This window comes from Cynoglossus semilaevis, chromosome 1 (genome assembly GCF_000523025.1).
Source record: "Cynoglossus semilaevis isolate Cse_v1.0 chromosome 1, Cse_v1.0, whole genome shotgun sequence".
NCBI classification, from domain to species: Eukaryota; Metazoa; Chordata; class Actinopteri; order Pleuronectiformes; family Cynoglossidae; genus Cynoglossus; species Cynoglossus semilaevis.
Window position 1 is genome coordinate 32684746 of NC_024307.1, and position 15926 is coordinate 32700671.

The 15926-nt window shown below is 40.7% G+C and overlaps 1 protein-coding gene across 1 annotated transcript in view; it reads left to right on the forward strand.

Annotated features, from left to right (window-relative positions):
• The window catches only part of dock11 (dedicator of cytokinesis 11), a 47468-nt gene that overhangs the window by 27220 nt on the left and 4322 nt on the right, over positions 1-15926 (forward strand). Inside the window, exons 24-49 of the mRNA XM_008327512.3 lie at positions 1-122; positions 221-290; positions 740-865; positions 948-1019; positions 2428-2574; positions 2951-3034; positions 3316-3427; positions 3706-3744; positions 4522-4703; positions 5531-5644; positions 5747-5822; positions 6181-6266; positions 7001-7121; positions 7311-7377; positions 7648-7695; positions 8527-8672; positions 9237-9352; positions 9443-9580; positions 10180-10362; positions 11270-11383; positions 12182-12397; positions 13221-13278; positions 13866-13972; positions 14067-14189; positions 15040-15153; positions 15375-15521. Of these exons, the coding sequence (XP_008325734.1) occupies positions 1-122; positions 221-290; positions 740-865; positions 948-1019; positions 2428-2574; positions 2951-3034; positions 3316-3427; positions 3706-3744; positions 4522-4703; positions 5531-5644; positions 5747-5822; positions 6181-6266; positions 7001-7121; positions 7311-7377; positions 7648-7695; positions 8527-8672; positions 9237-9352; positions 9443-9580; positions 10180-10362; positions 11270-11383; positions 12182-12397; positions 13221-13278; positions 13866-13972; positions 14067-14189; positions 15040-15153; positions 15375-15521 (2928 nt within the window). The remainder of the gene's footprint in view (positions 123-220; positions 291-739; positions 866-947; positions 1020-2427; positions 2575-2950; positions 3035-3315; positions 3428-3705; positions 3745-4521; positions 4704-5530; positions 5645-5746; positions 5823-6180; positions 6267-7000; positions 7122-7310; positions 7378-7647; positions 7696-8526; positions 8673-9236; positions 9353-9442; positions 9581-10179; positions 10363-11269; positions 11384-12181; positions 12398-13220; positions 13279-13865; positions 13973-14066; positions 14190-15039; positions 15154-15374; positions 15522-15926) is intronic.

Here is a 15926-nt window from a genome sequence, read left to right on the forward strand (position 1 = left end):
TGCCTACATGCCATGGAGACGCATGTCATCATCAACTTCCTGCCAACTGTGTTGTTGCAGCTTTTTCAGGTGCTCACAGCAGCAAATAAAGAAGCTCATGATGTTGCAGTCAACGCCCTGCGGTGAGTGGCGTAATTTGTATGCAACATGTGGTTTAAAATTTTTTTTTTTTTTTTTGGTTTCTTGTTTTTAAACTTTCTCCCCCACTCTGTGCTCTCAGTGTGATCATACATATAGTCTCCAGGTGTCACGAGGAAGGACTGGAACACTATTTGCGCTCCTTCCTGAAGGTAACATACTGTAATGTAATGTATAAATAAAATGTATTTTATTTTTATTTCCCTTCCTGGGATTTGGGGCTTTGTGGAATCGAACTACAACCCTTTAGGATATGTTCTACCTTTAGCCTTAAAGAGTTATAACTGAGTGGATATCTCACTCCAATGAAGGTGAAAGAAGAGAAAGTATTGAAAAGAAATTTATATAGCGCAGCAATACCACTTTCCCCCACAAGGGGGCGACGTCTGCCCGTACTAAAATGAACTTGGACAAGCCATTCGGTGACTTCACAAGTGGGCAATTATAAAGATAAAAAAGTATAAAAAAATAAAATTAGTTAGGTAATACATTATAATAAAAATAAGAAATCTTTACCTCAGTTTATTAAAAAAATTTAAACAAATCAACATTGACCCTGGCGTGTGAATGATTTTTATTCTTTTTTTTTTTTTATCCCCAGTATGTGTTTGTCACCAAAGTCCCCCTGTCAGGAAACTCGGCAACCACCCACGAGGTGCTCGCCACCGCGGTCACAGCTGTCCTCAAGCAAACTGCTGATTTTAACACCAGCAACAAACTGCTGAAGGTCAGTGCTCCTGGCTACAGACACACCAAAGAGGAACTGAGGGAACTAGTTAATCACAACTCCGTTCTATTCCTGTCTGTAGTACTCCTGGTTCTTTTGTGAGACCATGGCCAAATCCATGGCCCAGTATCTGCAGGAGGGCAACCGCATAAAGGATTCAATATGAAGTCTTTTTTTTTTTTGTTTTTCCTGTTGTTCTCAGATCAGACACTGCAGGGCCTTGTCAAAACATGTCACGAGTAACAGCGTCAAAGTCTGACGTGGCTGCAGTACCACACCTGTCAATAGAATCACATGAGTCACAGTGTTCAGCAGTCAATTTTCCTGCCCACACTGGGCTGTGTACTCACTTGCAAAATAACAACAATAATACACAGATGAAGTGCTTTTTAGTACACTCATACACTTTACATATAGATATATAATGAAAAAAAATTATAGTCAGAATATATGAAAACATGTTGTGATTTCTCTGTCTGTCTATCCTATATGTGTCAAACTCAAATCCCGGGGGCCAAATACAGCCCAGCGAGCTGTTTTGTGTGGCCTATGGGAGCTTAAAAAACATTTAGTAAAGTCCTTGCAGCAGAGTTTCTTAACCTGAGAAAGTTTTTTGGTTATTACACAGCAATGAACAATATGTTTAATTTGAATAACTAATAATCAATTGCAGAAACATGTATTAGTCTGTGATGGAGTAGTTCCATCTATACCAGTGGTCCTCAACCTTCTTTGTTCCAAGGACTGGTCAGCCAGTACCACCTGTTACTACAGACTGGTACCAAGGTGCTGAGCTGATTGAAAGATCATTACATTTTCAAAATAAAACATCTATTACACTCTGTTCTATTTGTATCAGAGTCTGAATAACATTTTATTTTGAAATATTGCCAGGTTATCTTTAAATAGAGAAAGTAAATGGGTATGACTGGATTTTCTTTGACTTAGACTTAGACTTTCTTTATTGTCATTGCACAGAAACACAAGGAAACAGTGAGTCTGGCAACGAAATGTCATTGCTTGGCAACTGGAGTACACAGTACAAAGTACACAGCTTGTAGGCCATGAGTAATTACTTGAAGTATGTCTATATACACATGTATATAGGTTGTGCAGAACAGTAATTGTGCTAAATATAAACTAATGGTAAATATTCATGTAAAAAGTGTGTTGAGATAAACAATAAGGTAAATATTAATATAAACAGTATAAAGTGAGGTCAATTAGTAAAAATTAAGTCATTTTTTTTTTTTTTACTCTGTCCCACTGTGGCCCGGTACCAAATGACTTATGGACTGGTACTGGTCCGCGGACCGGGGTTTGGGGACCCCTGATCTATACAGTCTTCCATTTACAACTGGCCCTTCAAGGGGAACTGAATTGCTGATCTGGCCCCTGGTGAAAATGAGTTTGACACCCCTGCTCTATCCTATCTACAGTAATTTAATCTAAATCTTTGTAATCCAATTTTTGGAAGATGACACTTTAACAAATAATTTAATCACAGGTCAAAGGTAACATTTGTATTGAATATGTCATTTCATTTTTGTCCAAACTCGAAGATGCCCCGACCTCAGCGCTTCCCTGACAGTTTCCACCAGGCGCTCCAGTCCCTGGTGCTGTCCATCATGCCACACATCACCATCCGTCACATGGAAATCCCAGAAGAAGCCCGCTGTATTAACCTGAGCTTGGCCAATCTGATCAAGGTTTGGCTTATATGACCGTTGTGCTTGGCGGGGCGGGGGGTTCCATTTGCTGGAAGTATTAAATGAAAACCATTGAGTCAGTTCAAAAATGTAGCGGTTAGCACACCCGCCTCGGAAGCAGAGAGCAGAGAGTCCTGGGTTCGATTTCCAGAGGAACCACATGCTTGGTGCTTGCTGGGGGAAGCCTGTAAACAGCACACCTGCTGTTAACACAAGAATTTCTAAAGATCAAAACAAACTGTTTAATTGTTTAATGATTGTGTACTTTCACATATTACTCCATGCATTCACAGCATCATTTGTGACTGCAGTTTTTCTTCAGTTTGTGTGTTCACAGTGTGAGCTAACCAGGCCTTTTCTGTTTCCCCTCCCTCAGCGGTGTCTGACCTTCATGAACAGGGGCTTTGCCTTCACTCTTGTCAACCACTACATGTGTCATTTCAGTCTCAAAGATCCAAAGGTACGTGTTTTGAAGTGACACCAGCTACTGCAGGTTCTCTGCACAAAATGCCAGGTATCGGGAGCTAGATGTGCCAGAATATTTGAATGTTAATTCTCATGTGTCTGCCACATGAAAGGAGTTGTGTGTTGTTGTTTTTTTTCTGCAGTTCTAACATCAACTGTGTGCACAGTTCCTATCACTTTATCACTGCAAATTTGATTAAAAACAAATAAGCACACATGTTTTCTTTTTTTTCCTTTGTCTGAAGTGCACGTGTTTTTGTGTGTCCGTCTCCACAGGTTCTGACTGAAATGAAATTTGACTTCATCATGACCGTGTGCAACCACGAGCATTTCATCCCGCTCAATCTCCCCATGGCTTTTGGGCGCACCAAGCTTCAGAGGGTACAAGGTGAGAGTCCTTTCCTTTGAAGTCGATCTGCCCCCCCCCATCACCACCACACATTGGCCAACTCACCGCTATAATGACCGCCAACGGCTTCCTGTCCTGCCTCCAGTACCTTGATCCCATCTGTTGCGGCCAAAGAAGTTTAGTCACCACAACATGTGTTCCGCCCGCACAGCACACATTGCTGCATATGTTCCACAGTTTTATCCCAACTGCCTTTATTTCAACCCACCTTCTGTTTTTTTTTCCCCTGTGTTTATGTTTGTTTTGCTTGTGGCCAGATTTTATTTCATATGCAACGGAGATATTTGGCCCAGTAGGTAGGTGTGACGCTCAACGCACCATACCATCGCCACCGCTCGACTGCTCTGTTTTCTTGACTGCACTAGCCCGGCCACCCTGCCAGCCACCTTTCCTCATAAGGCACCCATTCACTCGGGAGAAGAATGGGATCCTTGCTCGCAATGCTAGTTCCCGAGCTAATGCTAATCTGCCTGCCAGGGCCTGAGCCCGTGTGTTGTTGATGGGAGGAGCTTGATGTGGTGTTGTTGTGGAAAACAACTCTCCTAATGCTGGATTGACGTGGTTGCTGATATTGATCGTGTAGGAGGCTGCGTTGCTCACTCACACTTCCTTTCTTGCCTCCTTCCTTCTCTCTCTGTCTCTGTTGCTCACTGGTTATGTCTCATGTCTTTAAGCTGTAGAGATAATAATCAGAAGGACATGTTTATTGCTTGTGTGAAGGAAAAACAAAATTCCTCTGAATTACTGAGCTGCCCCCAGTCTCCAAAACAACTGAACAAATATTCCCACACATTTCCTTCTGTGTGCAGTGTGTCACTTTTGTTTTTTAGGTGTGGCGTAGTTTCAGTTCTACCTGAGTGTGTATTTTGTGGGTGTATTGACCTACACAAGTTTATGTTGAAACGAGTAAGAATGAGGTCACATGTTGTGTTGTCCTTTTGATAAGATCAGGCTTACGTTTTCCAGGTGCATGTGCATTCCAAGTTCCATTTAAGGTGTCAGATTAAAAAAAAAAAAAAAAGTTCCTCACTACGTGCATCGATTTACACGACTCCCTGTCCAACACTGCACAGAGCAAAATCTGGAATTCAGCCTGACTGAAGATTACTGCCGCAACCACTTCCTGGTGGGTCTGCTGCTGAGAGAAGTGGCTGAGGCCCTGCAGCAGGGGCCCGAGGTCAGACAGCTGGCCGTGAGTGTCCTCAAGAACCTGCTGATCAAACACGCCGCCGATGACCGCTACACAGCATTCAAGGTGAGAGGTGGTTATTGTCTAACATGCAGACTCTTGGCAGCCCCTCTCAAACATTGCCACGCGCGTAGGTTTTATCGCCTACCTATCTGTCAATGTCCCAGTGCAGTACTGTGCAGTCTGCACTCTGTACCTTTAACTAAACATTATGACAAGGTCTGCTTCGATGTCAGACTTTGACCACATCAGTAATAAAATCTTCAAGAGGGAAAAGCTTCCACGTACGGCGGCCTCAAACACATGGACGCAATAAACAAACCAGCCACATATGCAAAACATCGTCTCTAAACGTGCCATAGATTTGAATGAGTTACTCTTTGCATGTATGGCGGTTAATGCCTGACAGCAAGAATTTGACTATGGTGCACAGGCGAGCCTGTGCTTTGAGAGGGTTGTCAGTTATGCAAACCAGGTGGCAACGTGAGCGACGCTGGCTGGCGTTGTTGACAGATGGTAACGAGGTTTACAACGGTCACAGTTGCCCTTTGTAATCATAACCATCATGCACCAGTGGCAACAGAGAATTCAGACATTTGGTCACCTGAAGGCATCTTTTAATTGAGTTGACTTTTTTCTCTTTAATGTCATTTAAAAAAAAATTATAAAAAAAAAAGTTTGTTTATATTTAAATGTGTAAATAATATGCAAATCATTCTTGTGGTATTACTCCACCTGTGTATGGAGTTTCCATTCTTCCCAGTGTTTCAGTTGATGGCGTTTTGTACTCGACACAGTTCAGGCTGTGTTCATCTTGGTTTTGCATGTAGTGTTTTATCTGATTAGCCGACAGCATATTGTGCACACTAACATTTGATCATTTCTTGTTGCAGAACCAGCAGGCCCGGATCTGTTTGCTGTACTTGCCACTTTTTGAGCTGCTCTACCAGAACCTGAAGCAGCTGTCTGCACAACCACACACCTCAGTCCTTGGCCTCGGCCTAAATGTGAGATCCTCTCTCCTTGCATCTGTTCCAATTTGTTTGCAGTGTACAAAATAATAGTTCACATCATGTGACCAACATTCCCTTTATTTCTGGCCTGGTCAGGGCTCCAGGGATGATCTAATATCAACTGGCACCATGGATAGCAGGAGGGTCAGCGCGGCGATTGAGAAAGACCACGGTCAGTATAAACGGAAATAGGAAATTAAGCTAAATCAATAAAACATGTGCTTTCATGTTTGCCATGTGTTGCTGTTATAATGATGTTAGTGATTGATGAAGCTGAGCAGAGATCTTCACTACACGATGCAGTACAGAGATTTTTATGACAAAATAATTACCAGCAAAATCATCTGTGCTGAAACCTAAGACTAAATAATCCGTTCACAATTATTTTTGACCTGCATGAAGCGTTTAGAGTAAACAAAACCCCCTAAAATATTTTGATCAAGCGTCTGTTTTTTTTTCCCCAGACAGTTTAGACTCCTGACTGTTTTTTTGTCTTTTAAAATCTTTTTTCTTTTTTTTTTTAACTCCAGGTCTACCAGCTCAGAATGGCCACGTGAGAAGAGAGGATTCTAGAGGCTCTCTGTTTTTGGACCCAGGCACACCAGACAGTATTGAGGTTTGACTTTGCAACAACCGTGCTATATTGTAGTGCCTTCAAGATTGTGGATTTTTAAAATGAATGTTGTATGTATGTAAATAAGCCACGGATAGATTCTAATTTGGCAATGGAATTTGAATGCAAACACTCCTTGGCTGAGTTAACACATTGAAGAAGTTGACTTTTGCTGTTTGTTCTCTTTCCATCACTTGAGCCAAGACTTTAATTCAAAACCATTTGCTCATTAGAAAAAATACACTGCATCTACAGCTACTAAATCATACCTGAAAGCAATGTCAGTAATATTGTTCTTACAGTATTTACTGAGGGAGTATGTGCTTTTAAAAATACTGATCTGATGAGTAAACAGGTTTGTCCAGAGTTTTACTGGTCCGGTTGAGGTGTTGATGACACACCTTTAAAAGGAAAAAATGTTATTTACACTTTACACTCTTTGTGTGGAAAAATCCCACTTAAAAATCACTCCAAACTGCCATCATGTTTTTTTTATCTCACTCACCTCCTGGTGGCGGTTCGGTATGATCCCCGAGAAAATCCTGATATATAATTTGGGTTACAGAAATATATATTTTTTTTTGTCTAAAAGGCTTTTTTTTTTTTTTATAAAAGGCTGTTTCAATGTTCAACTTCAAAATTTTTAAGACTACATTTTGTGATTAAATATTACCACTTAATGTTTGCTTTTCTTTGGTTTGCACTTGTTTGTTATTTGTTTTGTTTTTTTTGTGCAGCTCCAGAGACGTTGCTCCACCATGAGCGGCTGCCCTGTTCCTGCCAGTGGCAGACTGGGGCAGTATGAGATCAAAGGCCTTCTGATCTCCTTCCTGCACATTGTCAAGACTTTGTCCGAGGGTTAGTGCTGATTAATTGACCATCTGAACAATCAGGGTTATAAATAAAAGCCCAGAATATGAAATACTTGTTGTTGCTTAAGGAAGAAGGGTGTTTACATAGAGGAAGTAAATTAGTCCCTCGTCAGCAACTGTTTAAAACAACCCAGACACATTATTTTTTTACGTTGACGCCTGCATTTCTCCACAGACACTCTGATGGCCTACTGGAACAAAGTCAGCCCTCAGGACATCATGAATTTTCTCAGTTTGCTTGAGTAAGTATCAAGGCAGGGTGGCTGCTACTGTGTCATGGTGTAGACAGCGAGTGGCCATGCTGAGCATTTAGCATGACACAGATGTCCCTTTTTTTATGCATGACAAAAGAATTTCCACGACACCACCCAACTGTTTATTAAAGCATGAAGAGCCTGTGGTTAAAGCTGTTGTTTTTTTTCCCCCCGTGTTAGCATATTGTATCCAGCTCGCTTGGCAACAGTATCAAACAGCTAACAACACTGCATTTGTTATATCAACCTTTCACACAGAGTCTGTTTGACGCAGTTTCGTTACCTTGGAAAGAGATGCATTAGCAGGTAAGTTTGAAAAACACTGGTGTAACCGCGATACTTGAACAGAAGGTGGTGAACTCTACGCTCAGTTATTACTGCATGCAGTCACAAATAACTCGTGTTAATTAATCGGTCAGATAATTGATTCAAATGCTATTGGATTTTAATCACACTGGCAAAATGATGCAAACTGTACATCCGATAATTCCACTGTCCCTTCATTTACCTACTGTTGCTCTGACTGTTGTGATTTAGGCACACATGGCCAGCATGTATTTGTGCAGGCTTCACTTTCAGGTGAGGCATCCGGCCTCATCCTTTAGACCAGTCCCAGTTATAAATCCATCAACATTAGGTAGTGAAATATTAGCTAGATTAATTCTTGATCAATTATTTGGAACAAAATAGTCACAAATAAAAACATGCGTGAGACTGACATGCTCTTATTTCTCTTTCTTTTCCTTTATCAAACATTTACTTGAGTTGTCTTGTCTGGACTAATTGTGATTAGATGCCCACAGCTAGATAGATGGATAGATAGATAGTTATTTTTAACTATTATCTATTTTTAACTACTAACTATTAACTTTATTAATCCCTCGGCAGTTCGCTTCGGGAAATTTAGAAACTTTACCAACTGATTTAATCAGATTAAACATTTATTAGTTTGGCAGCCCTCACCTTGCAGCCCTCTGCGTAACTGTTCTGTGCGAGTTATTGACATATATGGTGTTCGCAGCTTGACTTGGGCGTTGGCCTTTTTTTTTTCTTTTTTTTTCTTTTTTACTGCTTATCATTGTTTGTTGTTAACACCAAAGTGGCTTCTCTCTTGTTGTGGATGTGGTATTTATGCAGGAGTCAGGAGGTCTGCGTGTCCAAGCTGTTCAGCTCAGACAGGAAATCTCAGACCATGCCCGCCATGCGTTGCAATCGAGCCAGTCTCATGCAGACCAAAATTCATCAGTTCAGCACTATGGAAGCCTCTCTCACACTCAACATGGGTAACCGCAAGCATATTATAGATCCGGTTTCTTTGATTTTACCAGCAAGTATTATTGTAAAAAGGCAAATGGGGAAATGTACACAGAGCCATCTGCATAAAAGCATGCCATCAAATCAACATAAATATCATGTGCTGAACTAATCTGGTAACAATATTTTAGTTTTACGTTTCTTCTGTGCCTGTAAAGCTGGTTGAGATGCAGGTTGGTGTTTTTTCAAATGTATTTTCAAAAGATTATTTTTACCTGAATATTGCACTCTATTTCAGCTGTGTTTAGTAGTAGTAGTAATAGGTAGTAAAATAATACACGACTGTGGGCTCGCTACATCGGGTCATCAAGTCCTCTCAGAGCAAATGTATTTACACTTGCATTAGTTCTGGTCATTATAATTATGGTCTGGAAGGCCATTAGTTACAGAGTCCATATGGCTTTTGGTCTTTGGTCTGCACATAATACACACACAGCCAGTCCTCCTATACAACTCTTAATGTAATTAGTGCAAGTTTCCATTTGTGGGTTCTGTCGGCTTTTATGGTAACTCCCGAGATGTGTGTGTTCTAGGATCGGGGCCTTCAGAAGCAGAAATCCACCAACAAGCTCTGCTGGAGGCCAACATCTCCACTGAAGTCTGCCTGAGCATCCTGGATGTGCTGTCACTCTTCACCCAGTGCTTTAAGGTCAGGACACTACTGTTCACTCTGGGTGGATACCAAAGATGTGCATTGTAGTTTTTTCTAGATGCATGCGCGTGTGTGTGTGTGTGTCAGACCCAGCTCCTGGACAGCGACGGCCACAACACCCTGATGAAGAAGGTGTTCGACATTTATCTGACCTTCCTTAAAGTCAGCCAATCAGAATCTGCACTGAGGCACGTCTTCGCTGCTCTGAGGGCTTTCATCAACAAGGTAGGACAGAAACCTGGAAGTACAGGACTGAGTTCTGAGTCCCAGTGGGATATACATGTATGTTAATCCTAAATACACTTGACCAATGCAAACTGATGCTCATAATTTATCGAAGTTGTCGACGTGTTGCAATTTCCCTTAAATGCTATGATGCATGTTCGTAAAATGTCTTGAGAGACCCTTACACATTTGGATTCATAGTCAAATTGAATACTTTTACTGTGTTAAAGCCAAGGCCATAGTGAAAGTTCTTTGTCATTTTTATATAAATAGGTTCCACTCCTGGGTGGATGTAAAGTGTATTGTTCTGATAAGAATGTCTGTGTAGGTTCTCAGTCGTCCAGGTCATCTTGTACAAAAATAGTTACACTTAGGGCAACTGGACAGAATGGGTTTCTTGAAGACGTTTCACCTCTCATCCAAGAGGCTTCTTTGGTTCTGACTGTTCTGACCTCTTGAATAAGAGGTGAAACGTCTTCGAGAAACCTACCTCGTCCAGTTGCCCCTCGATGTACAGTAACTATTTTTGGTTCTGATAAGAATAAGAGTGTCCCAGTATTTTCCCAGACTTGACCCTAAACGTTTGGCTCTCCCCTCAGTTCCCCTCAGTGCTGTTTAAAGGTCGCGTGACCCTGTGTGAGGCCCTGTGCTGCGAGGTGCTCAAGTGCTGCGTGTCTAAGTTGGGGTCCCTACGGGCTGAGGCCTCCGCCCTTCTCTACCTGCTGATGAGAAATAACTACGAGTACACCAAGAGAAAGACGTTCCTGCGAACACACCTGCAGGTACAGTTTTGGTGATTGTGAAGCAGAGGCTCATGGGGGGGAAAAAAAGACCCACTCATTTGTTGAACTGCTGCAACAACGATTCCAAACCTTGAGCCTTAAGCCTACAATTTCAATTCCTGAATGACTTTTTCAGTGATTCCCTCTTCTTCTGCCTGATCGCAACACCATGTCACCATGTTGACATGGATTGTTCCCAAGACAAATTATACAGCCCGACAAAGTCATGTCCACCTTTTTCTTCTGTCCCTCTCTTGTGAAGCTATCTTTTGCACAGGCACTGTGGACCTACATAACCTCTGGGGGGTTGACATTTGAAAACAACCTTTTTAATGCAGCCCAACATTCTGAGAATCATTATATCTGACGAAAGGTCACTCTGAAGGGTGACTTCCTCGTCAGAGTATCAGAGAATTTCTTTCAATCATCAATTCATAATTTTCTTTCCAATGGAGATACTAATTAATCACTGTTTATTTACCTAAACCGCACCACATCACAGAGCTCATTGTACTGCATTCACTTTGGCAATCAGCATTTCTCTTTCCAAGAGTACTGTTGGAATGTGGTGCAACGGGAAGTTGGCAGCATGGAGGTGCAGCACCTGCAACAGCCACCACACGCTATCCTGTCAAAACGTCTAAAATGTTCTGACACATCGTTGACACATCGAGGCCAAGAAAGTGGTTGCTATTCATGGACTTATGCAAAAGACATGACAATGACAAAGCACCTGGTCGCATTCAACCTACGGGTTTCAAACTAGTGCACTAACATGAACTTTGACTCAGTAAACACACAGGTTGTTCTATTGTAGCGGTATCAGATGGTAGTTCAGATTACCATCAGTTCTGACTGCACTATTGTCATCAGATGAGTATGAGTTTTCTCTCTTTACCACCTCTAGATTATAATTGCAGTCAGCCAGCTGATCTCGGATGTGGCGCTGACTGGCAGTTCCAGATTTCAGGAGTCCCTATCCATCATTAACAACTTTGCAAACAGCGACAAGGCCATGAAGGTACAGTGTCAGTCAAAAGTTTGTAATGCAGTTCGTCATATGTCAAGTCTCAAGAAATGAGCCTTCTTACATCAGACACTGCATTGCTATATTTTATAGTTTGAGAACATGAACTATATCATCTCGTGCTAATACAGTTATTATTATTATTTCGGAAAAGTGCAGTAATTTGTATGCATGCCGTTTGTTTGTGTCCATAGATTACATTGAGTGGCATAGTTAATAGTCATTTCACTGGGGGCCACATTAGCAATACAGTTCCACTTGAAGGGCCAGTTGTAAATGGAAAACTGTGCAGACCAGGGGTTTCCAACCCCTGGTCTGCAGACCGGAACCAGTCCATAAGTCATTTGGTACTGAGCCGCAGTGGAACACAGTAAAAAAAAAAAAAAAGCACTTAATTTTTAATAATTTACCTCAATCAAAGAAAGTCCAGTCATATCCATTTACTTTCATCATTTAAAGATAATCTGGCAATATTTTAAAATAATAGGTCGTTGAGACTCGAACAGAATAGAGTCTAAAAAATGTTTTATTTTGAGAATTTTATTTTTTACATTTTAATTTCTCAGGTTAAGAAACTCTGCCACGGGCCACACAAAACAGCTTGGCGTGCTGCATTTGGCTCCCGGGCCTTGAGTTTGACACATACTGTATGTTTTAGGGCATATTTATAAAGTGGGATTACTGTAGTACATAGCAGTATTAAAGTCAAATAACATACATAGTTGTTAATGCAAACATCTATGTACTGTATTGTATAGTCATGGCAGCTTTGCTCCTATCTGTGTATTATAGTCAACAGCATTCCCCTCAGAAGTCAAGGGTCTTACCAAGAGGATCCGCACAGTGCTGATGGCCACAGCACAGATGAGAGAGCATGAAAAAGACCCTGAGATGCTGCTGGACCTGCAGTACAGTCTGGCCCGGTCTTACGCCAGCACCCCAGAGCTGAGGCGGACGTGGCTGGACAGCATGGCCAGAGCACACCTGAAGAACGGGGATCTATCTGAGGTAGCTACTCAGACCTTGCAGTCACAAACACAATGATTCCCTTGTGTGTGAGCAAACATGTTTACTTAATCAAAATAACAAAGTTGTTTTCTCTTTAAGCACACAGTGACATATTACTCTCTCCTCATCTACCTGCATGTACAATGAACCATAAAACCATGTAGCTGACAAAACAAAACACTGTAACAACCCACTGTTTCCACAATTAAGTCTGGTGACGCCTCATGTTTTGTTTTTTTTTGATTATCATAACATGACATAACAAACTGGCATGCATCAGTGGGTTTTTGTTTTCATATGACACTGTTTACTTTTTGCTTCTGGCATGTAAACAATATTTATTTTCATCCTGCTTCTGCATGAACTGCACAAAAGGGAAAAGCATGTTTATATTCGTATAAAATAATAAAAAATACATCTAGAATATACAGAACCTTGTTTTATTTTGTCCTGGTGTAATGGTTAAACCATGTGATTCGGCCTCAGCCGGGGTGGTCAAGTTAATGGTTTGCGTGAGCTCAAGTTGATTTATTTCCTAATTCAGTTTTATTGAACAGTTGGGAATAATTTTGACAAACAGGAAGGGCTAAAATGAAAGGGAACATATGTTCTCTCCATTCGTTTTTTTTTTTTTTTTGGTTGAACTTTTTTTTCCTCATTTTAGTACAAAAAGCAATGTGCTTTGCATATTGTCTCGCCACTTTTTTTTTGAGAGCAGAAAATATTCTGGCTTTAATCTAGGCTTAAATCAGTCGTTGTTTTTGCCTGTTCATGCCTTAGCACTGACTAAATCACTGTGTTGTCTGTTAATTTTTCTACACAGGCAGCCATGTGCTACGTTCACGTCGCTGCTTTGGTTGCAGAATACCTACACAGGAAAAGTAAGAACCTTACCCACTCACACGCTACTAATTACAGTGTATGTAATATTAGTATATACCGTATGTAGTATATGTATAGTATATGTTTTTTTTTTTTTTACTTACAATATATTCACTGTTGTGTGTTGTTTAGTTTAGTTTTATTGTTTCTACACCCCACCAACATGTACATACTGTATCTGGGCAGATGTCTCTAGTTAGATGCTGTAAAAAAAAGGGAGAACGGTGGTTTCATATAATGTATTAATAAATGTTTCTGCAATTGAATATTATTTGTTGTTTGTAAGTTACAAAAATAGTGTACATTACTCAATGTAATAAAAAAAATGTAATATCCCGCGGGTCACACAAAATGACCAGGTGGGCCACATTTGGCCCACGGGCCTTGAGTTGGACACATGTGATTTAGATAATTGGATGTAGACCAGCTCTTGTTACATGCCTATGTCGACATGGCTATGTCTATGGCTCCAGTTCAGCATCTGTCATTAAACTGATGATTTAGCAGAAGCATATTGTTTCAGACGGAGCAGCAAACATAAAAATGAATCACTCGTGTAATTTCTTCTCCTGCGTCTCGTCATCAGAGCTGTTCCCCAGTGGCCTCGCAGCTTTCAAGAAGATCACTGCAAATATCGACGAGGAAGCGGCCATGAAAGAAGACACTGGAATGCAAGATGTATACTACACTGAGGTCTGACTCATCATGTAAACAGCACTGTGGCCGCGTTCGGGCCGCGACTGCAGCACTGCTGACTGTCCTCCAATGTAAACTGTGCCTGTTTTAGGAGATCCTGGTTGAACACCTGGAGGTCTGCGTGGAGGCGCTGTGGAAGTCGGAACGCTATGAGCTCATCACGCACATTGCCAAACTCGTCATTCCCATTTATGAGAAGCGCCATGAATATGAGGTACTGCCACAACTAGAGTTGCACTGACACTGATACTTCATTTAAATACTCGTACTCCAACAAGTACATCAACAACGTCAGCAGTTTATTCTTATATACTCTATATATCTTGGTGTTACCTGAAATGTCTATATATAAAAAGAAATCACTGATAAAAAAATTGTTTCCAACTAATTATTATTCTTTTTAGAGCTGGGGAAAAAGCTCTGTTTTATTCTAATATTTTTGGTTATTTTTCACCCTAGAAAATATATAAAAATTATTTCAATGAAATGTTTCTCCTTAGTTTCCTCACTGTGGTTATAGGTTAAGCCCAAGCACAGTGTACAGAGCTGTATATTACCAGTGATATAACAACGACTTCCAGTTCATGGCATATTTATTAAAAGAAAAAACATCATAAGGAAGTATTGGTACTGGTACTACAACACTGCATAAGGATACTAAGCCAAATTCCTTATGTGTTCCAGCAGGTCAGGACTTGCTGTGTGTAAGAACGATTGACAAAAGCATAAACCTGTTTTTCATTTTCTGTTGCCAGTTGAATAAGCTCATCTTTGTTACTTGTAAGGCAGCATGAGAAAAGTGGTACATCTCACAGTTACAACTGTGGCTATAGAAGAAAACCATTCACATCACTGTGTATACTCTGGACAAAATAGGACTTGATAGGACATGTCTTTTTTTTCTGTGTATATGTGATGCATTGAGCTATGTGACAGTTATCATCATTCATGCAAGGAACAGTTCATTAACTGAAATTATAATCACACATACCCAAGGGTTTCTGTGAGCTGCTCGTCTCTGGAGTCACAGTGACCCGTGTTTAGGCCATGATCTTTTTTTCCAGAAACTCAGCCGACTGTACGACACTCTTCACCGGGCCTATAACAAGATCATGGAGGTGATACAGTCAGGCCGCAGACTGCTGGGAACCTTCTTCAGAGTGGCTTTTTATGGACAGGTACGATGTATGCACTCAACCAGCCTTTGGTGAATTCCTTTTCCAACGGCCTGCTAATGATGTTATGATCTAAGGTTATTTCTGTGCACACCTAATGGTAGCATACATTAGTGAGCACCTGACTGAGATTATATTACATGACGTTACTGTTTATGTTCCGCTGGTGAAATCACCAGTGCTTCTTGTTTCTGACTTGATAAAATATGTCTCCTTTTACACAGGGCTTGTTTGAGGAGGAGGATGGAAAGGAATACATTTATAAAGAGCCAAAACTAACAGGGCTGTCAGAAATCTCGCAGCGGTTGCTGGCGCTCTACGGGGAAAAGTTTGGGCCAGAAAATGTCAGGATTATCCAGGACTCGAACAAGGTACAGTATTTGGGATTAAAAATGAATATCACAATAAATGATTTGGTGGTAACAGTCCTATTTTTCTGTTTAAGCAAACAATTTTTATATGTACTGTAGGTATTTTTAGGGCTGTAAAAATTAAAGCATTAATCACAAATAATCACTTTAAATGATCAAATTCAAATATAACGCCTCTGTAGAATAAGGTGCATCCAATAATTTCACCCTCAATACACGATTATTGACAGTGGAATTCTTATTTATTTATATTGTTATTTGCACAGATTGCAGGAAAACATTTATTTTTAAGCTCAAGCCTTTTTTATTCCAATGACACCATGATTTTTTTTTAATCTCATCTAACCGTCAGTCATTTGTTTCTCAACATTTGCCTAGTTTTATTTTCCAAATTCTGTTCCTCAA